Source organism: Oncorhynchus kisutch, unplaced genomic scaffold (genome assembly GCF_002021735.2).
Source record: "Oncorhynchus kisutch isolate 150728-3 unplaced genomic scaffold, Okis_V2 scaffold3402, whole genome shotgun sequence".
In the NCBI taxonomy this organism is placed as follows: domain Eukaryota; kingdom Metazoa; phylum Chordata; class Actinopteri; order Salmoniformes; family Salmonidae; genus Oncorhynchus; species Oncorhynchus kisutch.
In genome coordinates, this window is record NW_022265347.1 from 226,529 (window position 1) to 240,251 (window position 13,723).

The window sequence follows — 13,723 nt, forward strand, 5'->3', positions numbered from 1 at the left end:
ACAGTCTAGCACACAGTAAACTGCATTTTTAGTTCACAGACAGGACAGTCTAGCACACAGTACACTGCATTTTAGTTCACAGACAGGACAGTCTAGCACACAGTACACTGCATTTTAGTTCACAGACAGGACAGTCTAGCACACAGTACACTGCATTTTAGTTAACAGACAGGACAGTCTAGCACACAGTACACTGCATTTTAGTTCACAGACAGGACAGTCTAGCACACAGTACACTGCATTTTAGTTCACAGGCAGGACAGTCTAGCACACAGTACACTGCATTTTAGTTCACAGACAGGACAGTCTAGCACACAGTAAACTGCATTTTAGTTTAGTTTAGTTTTATTTTGCATACATTGCAACTGAAAGTTGAATTGTGAATATAAGTACAAACATAAAACATCAACAAATCAATAAAGTATGAAATCGAACTGGAAGCCTGATGGATGATCAGGGAAGCAGATCTGATGGATGATCAGGGAAGCAGATCTGATGGATGATCAGGGAAGGAGATCTGATGGATGATCAGGGAAGGAGATCGGATGGATGATCAGGGAAGCAGATCTGATGGATGATCAGGGAAGCAGATCGATCTGATGGATGATCAGGGAAGCAGATCTGACGGATGATCAGGGAAGCAGGTCTGATGGATGATCAGGGAAGCAGGTCTGATGGCACTTTGCAGTTCCACCACACGCTGCTATGTCATAAGAGTGTGACTGTCTGTTTAGCAATTCCATCATGCCCCAATAACGCCATTATGAGAAGGGGTTGGGTCTCATTACTACTGATGTAGTCTAACAGGACCATCCTACTGCTGTAGTCTAACAGGACCACCCTACTGCTGTAGTCTAACAGGACCATCCTACTGCTGTAGTCTAACAGGACCATCCTACTGCTGTAGTCAAACAGGACCATCCTACTGCTGTAGTCTAACAGAACCATTCTACTGCTGTAGTCTAACAGAACCATCCTGTAGTCTAACAGAACCATCCTGTAGTCTAACAAAACCATCCCACTGCTGTAGTCTAACAGAACCATCCTGTAGTCTAACAGAACCATCCTGTAGTCTAACAGAACCATCCTGTAGTCTAACAGAACCATCCTGAGGCTCCATAACTAATTTACTAGTTACTAGTTTACTATTTACTAGAACTAATTCAAAACGCACCCTCACATTTTCTCTCTCTGGCTTTTCCCCTCTCTCTTTCTCCTTCACTCTCAAAAGCTGGAGAGGATGTTGGAGCTCAGGATGATTATGTTGACTGATTACTGCCAATATTGCAGGTCCCTGAAGCAAAACGTCTACTCACTTGATTGACTGGAATTTCCCAGAAGGTCTCTAAGACATAAATTATTCAGGTCAGACCGGACGCTGAGGATAATAAACATTTAAATTGTTCACTTTGAAATTGGCAATATCTGTCTCATAGTGTACATGGAGGGCATAATTACTTTAATAAAGACACCATGTGGAGTGTCTCTGGAGTGCTGTGTGTGTGTGTGTGTGTGTGTGTGTGTGTGTGTGTGTGTGTGTGTGTGTGTGTGTGTGTGTGTGTGTGTGTGTGTGTGTGTGTGTGTGTGTGTGTGTGTGTGTGTGTGTGTGTGTGATTGTTCACCACACATAGGCTAATCACAATGACCTAAAACACACTCAAAGATAATATACTGTAAATCTAACGTCAGACTGAATGAGCGGCAACATTGGTCACCGACGGTAGCCTGCGACGTACCGACGTGCTTTCCACCGTTCCAACGTATTGACGCACAGGAGAGCAGGAAACGATAGACAACAAGAAGTGACTCCTGAGCCGACCGGGAGAGGGACGGCTCCTGTCGAGCTGGACTACCAAAGAAAACTGGATTAAAAGCTTGCATTCGGACGGAAACCTGGTTTATTTGATACGTTGGTAACCCATGGACAAATTGGCCGTGGATACATATTTATCAAGTGCGTTTCGAGCTCAATCCAAGGAGTTTAAAGTTTACGCGATCTCCTAGTTTTCTTTTTTGCCAGCCTGTGATGTGGTGACGCGGCTCGTCGACGGGAAGCTAAGCTAACGTTAGCTGGCAAAATACACCAGAGAAAATGGGTTTTTAGATATTTTAGTTTTCTTCTGACTTCGTCTTCATTTTTTTTCTTTCATTTGACCCTTGAAGTTGGATTATAAACACTTTTTTATATATATATATATGCTTTGCCTGGTATTGTCTTGGACAGTAACATTACACTTTTTAGTTGCAGTCCAATGAGCTATCGTAACCGGCTGTAGTGCCGAGCTAGCTCTGGACATTTGATTGCTAACGGTGGCTAGCTATCTAGCTACATCTGTTTCCACTTTTGTTCCTTGTAAGGAGTGTTGCCTAACTACACTTTTTTTTCCTTCCCTTGAACAAAGTATAGAAAATGTTAGGATGAGTTAATAATTGTGTGTCTGTATATTATATGTGCAAACACTAATAATCAGTTTGACTCACTTATCTTTGTGCAATGCAGAAGTCACTACCGTTAGCGAAATAGCTAGCTAGAGTTGTTGCCCTCTGATGTGGGTCTGGCGGTGCGGCCTTTTGGAGTTAACTTGTTCGCCGTCGGGGACCTTTCAGTCTGGATGGTTTTCAACATTTCATTGGATTTAATGTTTTGAATGGCTTGGATTATTCATACAATTGTACCGTTGTATTAGTTGAACGAACTGGCTAGAAGTTAAGTTGAAGAAAGCTCGGCAACATAAATAGAAAAGTGGACATCCACAAAGGAATTTCGTCTACTCTGCAAAGGTAACGTTAGCTAACCATTGATCTATATGCATTCATGTATAATCTGTTTATTGTACCAGCTTTACTAACTTTCTACCAGGCAGATGTCATGTTATGTCCATTTGGTTCACAGCTCTAGAAAGGAGTGCATTTGGCAGTAACTTAACTTATTTAACTTAAATACCTCAACCTTTTCGATAACTGCCAATTGATTGATCTAGTTAGCTAGGTGTCCGTACTCATTTTATGTCTCCTGCCTTGAGTTTGAAAGAGTTTAGGACTGTTATACACTAGACCTAGAGTACCAACACAACGCGCCTTGGCAGCTAGTTTGTTTATCAAAAACAGTCACATTCCAGACCGAAAGTATTAGCGTTACGCTTTCCCCGTGACCTTGCTGTTATGGTTTACACATTAATGTTACCGGACTTTGACCCTCTTGTCTCTCTCTCTTCGGACTTCAGCCTACCTGTAGCAGCCTTGTTTACGCTGGTATGTTAGTAGCCCGTCCAGTATGAACGCTGTGTACGTTTTGTTCAATGGATGTGCATAGGGACTAAAGCCTTATGTAAACGCTACTTGGTGATGTAGGTGTACCCCTCCTCCTCCCAACTCACTGCATTGAGATGTCTACAACTGAACTGCCATACTTTGAAGCCTACTGACATGATGGACTTGTTGTTTTTGTACATTGAGGTTGTTACACTACAGAGTATTGCTACCATCTGTCATTCTGTCTCGTGCTCTTCAGTAGGGCCCCCCTCCCCCTCAAACTCCATTGTTTTGTTGGTTTGACCTTGTTACTGGAGAGCTGCTGTCCATTTGCCTACGTGAAAATTAGGTTATATTTGGCAGCAGCCAATCAGAATATTTCTCACCTCGGATATGTGGGGGATTTGGATGGTTTTGGCTCAATGACGGGCCTGCTTTGTAAACAAGCTCCTAAGGTACAGTGCCACTGCTCAGGTCCCTGAACTGAACACAGTTGCTTCTGAAAGCAAGTGCCTTTGGCGTTGAAGGCCGTGGAAGAAGAAGAAAGGAAAGCCCCAGTCCTCCCCGGCCACCCAGTAAAAAATGCACTTCGTTCCAATTCATTAGCTGCAGTTCCGTTTGTTTAAAAAAAAAAATGTAGCTCACATGATTCTGGGCTTTCCCGCCTGGAGGCCCGTCTGCAGGGCCTAATCGCCAGTGTTGAGCCCCCTGTTGTGGAGCCAGTGGATGGAGTCAACCACTCAGTCAGTCCTGCATCCCCAACATCTTATGCCTGCCCATTTACAATGGAAAACCATATTACTGTACACACACACATCCAGAGTGATTGTGAGTATAGGCTAGGTCTACATATGTTTGTGTATATTGGGTTTCTTAGTGTCTGGTCAATGGAAGGGCTGAGTAGTGGTCTGGCTTCATCATCTGATGCACCACAGGCTTTGGTGCAAACCTCAAGCACAAATCTCCCGTTAGGAATTGGCCCTTGGAAAGCATAAAGGACCCCCTCCTTATAACATAGCAGCGTATTCAGACTCTCTGCAGACCAGGGTCATGATGAAGTCTCAGTATACTGACTCTCTGCGGACCAGGGTCATGATGAAGTCTCAGTATACTGACTCTGCGGACCAGGGTCATGATGAAGAAGTCATTACTCAGTATACTGACTCTCTGCGGACCAGGGTCATGATGAAGAAGTCATTACTCAGTCTACTAACTCTCTGCAGACCAGGGCCATTGTGAAGAAGTCATTACTCAGTCTACTGACTCTCTGTGGACCAGGGTCATGATGAAGTCTCAGTATACTAACTCTCTGCAGACCAGGGCCATTGTGTAGAATCCATTACTCAGTCTACTGACTCTCTGTGGACCAGGGTCATGATGAAGAAGCCACTATTCTTTACTTTACTGACTTTTTTGTAGCCATGGGGAAATGTTGTTTCAGTGTCAAGTACATGTTTAAAATGGTGTTTAAATAGCTAAACAAATTGACAGTACAACTTTCATAACAGATACATACCAATAAGAAGAGACGAGCCTGCTGGCCTTACTGGGTGGATAGGAACATTAGCCTGCTGGCCTTACTGGGTCTAGAGGAACATTAGCCTGCTGGCCTTACTGGGTCTATAGGAACATTAGCCTGCTGGCCTTACTGAGTCAATAGGAACAATTACCTTGCTGGCCTTATTGGGCCAATAGGAACATTAGCCTGCTGGCCTTACTGGGCCAATAGGAACATTAGCCTGCTGGCCTTACTGGGTCAATAGCAACATTAGCCTGCTGGCCTTACTGGGTCAATAGGAACATTAGCCTGCTGGCCTTACTGGGCCAATAGGAACATTAGCCTGCTGGCCTTACTGGGTCTATAGGAACATTAGCCTGCTGGCCTTACTGGGCCAATAGGAACATTAGCCTGCTGGCCTTACTGGGTCAATAGGAACATTAGCCTGCTGGCCTTACTGGGCCAATAGGAACATTAGCCTGCTGGCCTTACTGGGCCAATAGGAACATTAGCCTGCTGGCCTTACTGAGTCAATAGGAACATTAGCCTGCGGGCCTTACTGGGTCTATAGGAACATTAGCCTGCTGGCCTTACTGGGTCTATAGGAACATTAGCCTGCTGGCCTTACTGGGTCAATAGGAACATTAGCCTGCTGGCCTTACTGGGCCAGTAGGAACATTAGCCTGCTGGCCTTACTGGGCCAGTAGGAACATTAGCCTGCTGGCCTTACTGGGTCAAGAGGAACATTAGCCTGCTGGCCTTACTGAGTCAATAGGAACATTAGCCTGCTGGCCTTCCTGGGTTAATAGGAACATTAGCCCAAGCTATTTAGGGGGGGGGATATCACACCTGGCACAAATGATTGTCTAGTTGTGTTTTTCTTGTTTCGGGGTGCCCTATACCTGCGCCCAGAGGGGAGTAGTTCAAAGTCCAGGTACAGGGGGTGGCTTGGGTCTAAAATGATTTTGTGAGCCTTGCAGGGGGACCTGATCTTAAAGATCTCATCCAGGCCTGTCTGTTTGACTCCAAGTACCTTGGGGAGGGCCCTGACCTTGCTTGCTGTGGTGATAATCCTTCTCAGCACATTTGTCTGGCTGACAGTGGCATTGCCAAAACAACAAACAATACAAAAAGTTAAAATACTCTCACTGAAAGATTTGTAAAACAGAGTCAGTATAGTACAATTAACATTAAAAGATCCCAGCTTTTGAGAAAAGTCAGTCTGTCGATCAGGTCTTGTACATTTACTCCACTGAAGCTTATTGGCCAAGAGGACACCCAGGTATGTGTATTCCTCTACAATCTCTATGTTCTGACCTCTGATAGATGTTGCAGAGGTAGGTGGTGTTCTCTTCCTGACGTCTAGGCACATCTCTTTGGTCTTGTTGGTATGGAGGACCAAGTGTGATTGGTCACACCACTCTTTAAAGTCATTTCGGACGTTCCTCATCATCATGCAACAGGCAGTGTCATCAGCGAACTTAACGAGGTGTCTGTCAGGATGGGAACTAATACAACTATTAGTGTATGAGATGTATACTGACTCTCTGCAGACCAGGGTCATACTGATATATATATATATACACACTGCTCAAAAAAATAAAGGGAACACTTAAACAACACAATGTAACTCCAAGTCAATCACACTTCTGTGAAATCAAACTGTCCACTTAGGAAGCAACACTGATTGACAATAAATTTCACATGCTGTTGTGCAAATGGAATAGACAACACGGGGAAATTATAGGCAATTAGCAAGACACCCCCAATAAAGGAGTGGTTCTGCAGGTGGTGACCACAGACCACTTCTCAGTTCCTATGCTTCCTGGCTGATGTTTTGGTCACTTTTGAATGCTGGCGGTGCTTTCACTCTAGTGGTAGCATGAGACGGAGTCTACAACCCACACAAGTAGCCCAGGTAGTGCAGCTCATCCAGGATGGCACATCAATGCGAGCTGTGGCAAGAAGGTTTGCTATGTCTGTCAGCGTAGTGTCCAGAGCATGGAGGCGCGACCAGGAGACAGGCCAGAACATCAGGAGACGTGGAGGAGGCCGTAGGAGGGCAACAACCCAGCAGCAGGACCGCTACCTCCGCCTTTGTGCAAGGAGGTGCACTGCCAGAGCCCTGCAAAATTACCTCCAGCAGGCCACAAATGTGCATGTGTCTGCTGAAACGGTCAGAAACAGACTCCATGAGGGTGGTACGAGGGCCCGACGTCCACAGGTGGGGGTTGTGCTTACAGCCCAACACCGTGCAGGATGTTTGGCATTTGCCAGAGAACACCAAGTTTGGCAAATTCACCACTGGCGCCCTGTGCTCTTCACAGATGAAAGCAGGTTCACACTGAGCACATGTGACAGACGTGACAGAGTCTGGCGACGCCTGGAGAACGTTCTGCTGCCTGCAACATCCTCCAGCATGACCGGTTTGGTGGTGGGTCAGTCATGGTGTGGGGTGGCATTTCTTTGGGGGGCCGTACAGCCCTCCATGTGCTCGCCAGAGGTAGCCTGACTGCCATTAGGTACCGAGATGAGATCCTCAGACCCCGAGTGAGACCATATGCTGGTGCGGTTGGCCCTGGGTTCCTCCTAATGCAAGACAATGCTAGACCTCATGTGGCTGGAGTGTGTCAGCAGTTCCTGCAAGAGGAAGGCATTGATGCTATGGACTGGCCCGCCCGTTCCCCAGACCTGAGTTGGCCCTGGGTTCCTCCTAATGCAAGACAATGCTAGACCTCATGTGGCTGGAGTGTGTCAGCAGTTCCTGCAAGAGGAAGGCATTGATGCTATGGACTGGCCCGCCCGTTCCCCAGACCTGAATCCAATTGAGCACATCTGGGACATCATGTCTCGCTCCATCCACCAGACTCCTGGACAGTCTGCACCACAGAGTTGGCGGATGCTTTAGTCCAGGTCTGGGAGGAGATCCCTCTGGGCACCATCCACTACCACATCAGGAGCATGCCCAGGTGTTGTAGGGAGGTCATACAGGCACGTGGAGGCCACACACACTACTGAGCCTAATTTTGACTTGTTTTAAGGACATTACATCAAAGTTGGATCAGCCTGTAGTGTGGTTTTCCACTTTAATTTTGAGTGTGATTCCAAATCCAGACCTCCATGGGTTGATAAATTTGATTTCCATTGATAATTTTTGTGTGATTTTGTTGTCAGTACATTCAACTATGTAAAGAAAAAAGTATTTAATAAAAATATTTCATTCATTCAGATCTAGGATGTTATTTTAGTGTTCCCTTTATTTATTTGAACAATATATATATTTATTTATTTGATTTATTTATTAATTCCATTCTTCTACTTTTTTAGGTTTGTGTGTATTGTTGTGAATTGTTAGATACTACACTATTGGAGTTAGGAAGACAAGCATTTCTCTACAGCCTCAATAACATCTGCTAACTATGTGGATGTGACCAACAGCATTTTATTTAATGACAAAGCCATTTCTCTCTGCGGACCAGGGCCGTGACGAAGAAGGACATTTCTCAGTCGTTAGAAAATGGCACTTGCAAACGCCAGGATAGTGAGTTTGATTCCCGCTTAGCATGACTTTCAGTTGCTTTGGATAAGGGCATCTGTTAAATGGCATGAATTATTATCATTATAATTAGATGCATTATTATATTAATGGAGTTGTACTTAACAAACCGGTTGCAGAAAAGAGTGCTTTGACTGGGCTCTCCTCTTGTTTAATACAGTGGTTTACAGCAGACCTACCAAGTAGTTTTGGTTTATTAAATCATAAATCAGCAACATTGCAGTAACCAGTTAGTGCAATATATACGGCCTGATTGTGTGTGGAGGCCTTCCCCACTGTGTTCTGTTTTCTCACTGCAAATGAATGTTCTCTCCATGCGTGCCTGCCACTACCCTTCAGACAACAGCTTGGCTCAAGGTGCTGATTTATTGAGTGCAGATGGTGAGATAGTGAGAGTACTGTTGTCACGCTGCGCGGGATCTTTATCTTGTTCGCTAGCCATTTCTGTTGATGGGCCGGGTGTTTCTGTTGATGGGCCGGGTGTTTCTGTTGATGGGCCGGGTGTTTCTGTTGATGGGCCGGGTGTTTCTGTTGATGGGCTGTGTACGTGTGTATTTTGAGTGTGTTAGAAACAAACTTCATAGAATCTCTGCAAGCACTCTGTCACACAGAACATCAGAGATGGCACCACACACAAATGTCAGCACTTGTAACTTAACACAAGTGTGAGGCCCAGTGTCTCGCGGCCCAGTGTCTCGCGGCCCAGTGTCTCGCGGCCCAGTGTCTCGCGGCCCAGTGTCTCGCGGCCCAGTGTCTCGCGGCCCAGTGTCTCGCGGCCCAGTGTCTCGCGGCCCAGTGTCTCGGGGCCCAGTGTCTCGGGGCCCAGTGTCTCGCGGCCCAGTGTGTCGCGGCCCATCGTGGCAGTGCTGGCAGGTTGTTGTGTCCAGCCCTCCCTGGCTATCTTTCTGTGCTCTCGGTTGTGAATGAACTGAATGATTTCCTCAGAGTCAAACATGAAGAAAATACAATGTTGTATGTTCATGATCACCTTGCGGTTCCATGTTTCCGTGTTCGTAAGTAAGCGCCGCTTAGTGAAGTTGTCATTGATCCTGATGTGTGATAAGTCATTCAACTCTGATGTAAAGATCAAGACGCTGTTGAGCTCCGAGGCGTTGTCCTTGTATGTGTTGGCGACTTCTTTCTCTGACATTTTCTCTCCCCCTTTTCTCTCTCCACCCCTCTCCTCCCTGTCTCCCATTCCTCTCTCCCTTTTCTCTCTCCTCCTATCCTAGATGATGTGCGAGGTGATGCCCACCATCAGCGAGTCGGAGGGGCCTTCGGGTGGCCGGCGGGGGTCTGGCTCGCCTCTTCATTCGGACTCGGAGGGGCACTTTGAATCTCTGATGGTTTCCATGCTGGAGGAACGCGACCGGCTACTGGACACGCTGAGGGAGACCCAGGAGAACCTAGGCCTGACCCAGGGCAAGCTGCACGAGGTCAGCCACGAGAGGGACTCGCTGCAGAGGCAGCTTAACACCGCCCTGCCCCAGGTAAGAGACCTGCAGCTGGTGCTGCTGGTGTAGATAGTGAGGCTGCTGATGCTACTGTACGGGACACATGTTTTCGGTTTACACTGCTCTGTGTTTTTATTTGTTATTTTTGATATATGGTGAAATCACATAAGGCCTGTTACAAACTGGGTGGTCCTAGCCCTGAATGCTGATTGGCTGACAGCTGTGGTAAATCAGACCATATGACAACATTCCTTTTTATTGCTCTAATTAAGTTGGTAAGCAGTTTCTAATTCAGAGGTTTGTGATATATGGCCAGTATACCCCCCCCCCACCCTGGCCTTATTGCTTAAATATACCCCCCCCCCCACCCCACCCTGGCCTTATTGCTTAAATATACCCCCCCACCCTGGCCTTATTGCTTAAATATACCCCCCCACCCTGGCCTTATTGCTTAAATATACCCCCCCACCCTGGCCTTATTGCTTAAATATACCCCCCCACCCTGGCCTTATTGCTTAAATATACCCCCCCCCCCACCCCACCCTGGCCTTATTGCTTAAATATACCCCCCCACCCTGGCCTTATTGCTTAAATATACCCCCCCACCCTGGCCTTATTGCTTAAATATACCACCCCCCCCCCCCCCCCCCCCACCCTGGCCTTATTGCTTAAATATACCCCCCCCCCCCCCCACCCACCCTGGCCTTATTGCTTAAATATACCCCCACCCTGGCCTTATTGCTTAAATATACCCCCACCCTGGCCTTATTGCTTAAATATACCCCCCCCCCCCCCCCACCCTGGCCTTATTGCTTAAATATACCCCCCCCCCCCCCCCCCCGGCCTTATTGCTTAAATATACCCCCCCCCCCACCCACCCTGGCCTTAATGCTTAAATATACCCCCCCCCCCACCCACCCTGGCCTTAATGCTTAAATATACCCCCCCCCCACCCACCCTGGCCTTATTGCTTAAATATACCCCCCCCCCCACCCTGGCCTTATTGCTTAAATATACCCCCCCACCCTGGCCTTATTGCTTAAATATACCCCCCCACCCTGGCCTTATTGCTTAAATATACCCCCCCCCCCCCCCCCGGCCTTATTGCTTAAATATACCCCCCCCCCCCACCCACCCTGGCCTTATTGCTTAAATATACCCCCCCCCCCCCCCACCCTGGCCTTATTGCTTAAATATACCCCCCCACCCACCCACCCTGGCCTTATTGCTTAAATATACCCCCCCCCACCCTGGCCTTATTGCTTAAATATACCCCCCCCCCCACCCTGGCCTTATTGCTTAAATATACCCCCCCCCCCACCCTGGCCTTATTGCTTAAATATACCCCCCCCCCCCACCCTGGCCTTATTGCTTAAATATACCCCCCCCCCCCCCCCCTGGCCTTATTGCTTAAATATGCCCCCACCCCACCCCACCCTGGCCTTATTGCTTAAATATACCATTTAATTCTAGACTACTGGGGTAGAGAGAGAGTAGAGTTTGTTCCCACAAGCGGAGAGGGATGCTACTGTATAAGTCCACACTAGCTGCATTTTGTTGAGTGTGTTTAGCTACGGGATGAAAGGCCCTAGTGCAGCCTCTTCCCTCAGCAGATGGCCTTAGTGATTGAGACTCCACAGGGACTCTGGTTAAGGGGGGGGGGGTTGGTGGTAAGTCTCCCCCTCCCATTACTGTAGTCCCTCAACCAGCCAGTGTAAAACGCCTGAGTTTTAACCTTCTGTTGTCGTTCTGGACGCTCTCCAAGGTTACACAAAGCACTTGTCCGTCCGTCAGATGAACTGCCGTTGTCACGCGGTGCTAGAATATGTATGATGGGCTTGATCCTCCTCTTTCCTCTGTAACGGGCCACTGCTGACCTCACGGATCACACACACACACACACACACACACACACACACACACACACTGCTAGGCCTGTCTGACTGGTCCAATAAAGTAGTGCTGGAGAGGTTTCTGATGAGATGAGACATGTAATGGCATTGAGACTCATGTAATGGCATTGAGACTCATGTAATGGCATTGAGACTCATGTAATGGGGCGGCAGGGTAGCCTAGTGGTTAGAGCGTTGGACTAGTAACCGTTGCAAGTTCAGATCCCCGAGCTGACAAGGTACAAATCTGTCGTTCTGCCCCTGAACAGGCAGTTAACCCACTGTTCCTAGGCCGTCATTGAAAATAAGAATTTGTTCTTAACTGACTTGCCTAGTTAGATAAAGGTAAATAAAATTGTGTTCCTACAGGAAGTAGTCCTACGGACTGTGACATGCATGTAATCGCCAACGTTTCTGCCATGGAGGGAAACAGAACTTCGGTGTGGCTTTATGTAATTCTAACGTGTTCATATCTGAACTGGGTCATGAGCAGGAAGCACCTCAACCAGAGAAGAACTTAGTTTTGTATACTGTGTCTCTGAGGTAAATTCAGGAACGTCTGTGGTTTGGCTGGTGAATACATTTTGTCTAATGAAATTCCTTCCCTGAAGTGACCTTTGTTCTGGCTTTGGTTGTGGACTTTGATTGGTCTTTATTCAGACTGACCGTGTCTTCAGCTGTTGGTTAGTATTAGTTAGTTAGTTTGTAGCACGAGGTGGTAGAGTCCTGCATTTCTCTTTCTACTGTAATGAAGAAAAGGTTCTCTCTCTCTCGATTAAGCCTTGCACCCGTCTGGTCGGTCTGTCTCTCTGTATGTGTGTATGATGGAGGCTCGGGTTTCAGTCCCTCTCACAAGGCACATCCTCATGGTTTTACGTTGTGAACCAGGCCCTGGGGGGGATTGGGTGGTTTTACGTTGTGAACCAGGCCCTGGGGGGGATTGGGTGGTTTTACGTTGTGAACCAGGCCCTGGAGGATTGGGTGGTTTTACGTTGTGAACCAGGCCCTGGGGGGGATTGGGTGGTTTTACGTTGTGAACCAGGCCCTGGGTGGGATTGGGTGGTTTTACGTTGTGAAACAGGCCCTGAGGAGATTGGGTGGTTTTACGTTGTGAACCAGGCCCTGGAGGATTGGGTGGTTTTACGTTGTGAACCAGGCCCTGGAGGATTGGGTGGTTTTACGTTGTGAACCAGGCCCTGGAGGATTGGGTGGTTTTACGTTGTGAACCAGGCCCTGGAGGATTGGGTGGTTTTACGTTGTGAACCAGGCCCTGGGGGGGATTGGGTGGTTTTACGTTGTGAACCAGGCCCTGGGGGGATTGGGTGGTTTTACGTTGTGAACCAGGCCCTGGGGGGATTGGGTGGTTTTACGTTGTGAACCAGGCCCTGGGGGGATTGGGCGGTTTTACGTTGTGAACCAGGCCCTGGGGGGGATTGGGCGGTTTTACGTTGTGAACCAGGCCCTGGGGGAGATTGGGCGGTTTTACGTTGTGAACCAGGTCCTGGGGGATTGGGTGGTTTTACATTGTGAACCAGGCCCTGGGGGGATTGGGTGGTTTTACGTTGTGAACCAGGCCCTGGGGGATTGGGTGTCCTCTGTTAATAATGCACAAGGACCTGGAGTTCAATTAAACCAGCTGTTCTGGGCTCGCCAGACGATGGCCGACACTAATACAAAAGCACATCAGATACTTAGAGTTTAATTAAATTAAACTGTTATCTCACTAGTGTTATCCAGAGGAGGGGAAGAGTTCTAGTTGTATTCTCCATAGCTGGACAATAGGATGAGAATCCCATTAAAAGCTCTTGGTTTCCTGTACCCTGCCCAGTTTTATACCTTCTTCCTCATTCCGTTTAGCTTCTCTTCTTTTCTTTGGAGCGGTCGCTGACCTCACACGGTGTAACACTGTCCTTGGGAACACACGCCTCGCTTTCCTGTTGACCCTTCTCACATCTGGTGCACCAGAGAGGAAGCCAGAGTTTTAACCATTTGTTCGGGGCAGAAATGGACTGATGCCTTGAGTGGTCGTCAGAATGCAGAACTCTGAAGAGAAGCAGTTCTATTGCTGATG

At 47.5% G+C, this 13,723-nt stretch overlaps 1 protein-coding gene across 29 annotated transcripts in view; it reads left to right on the forward strand.

Annotated features, from left to right (window-relative positions):
• Positions 1-1,773: 1,773 nt before the first annotated feature.
• LOC109884408 (liprin-alpha-1) overlaps positions 1,774-13,723 on the forward strand; it is an 85,022-nt gene continuing 73,072 nt past the window's right edge. For 19 of the 29 annotated variants that reach the window (XM_031820466.1, XM_031820464.1, XM_031820465.1 and 16 more), the window contains exons 1-2: positions 1,774-2,781; positions 9,539-9,796. In XM_031820466.1, coding sequence (XP_031676326.1) covers positions 9,539-9,796 — 258 coding nt within the window. In that variant the 5' untranslated portion in view covers positions 1,774-2,781. The remainder of the gene's footprint in view (positions 2,782-9,538; positions 9,797-13,723) is intronic. The other 10 variants (XM_031820485.1, XM_031820488.1, XM_031820480.1 and 7 more) reach the window with 2 other exon arrangements.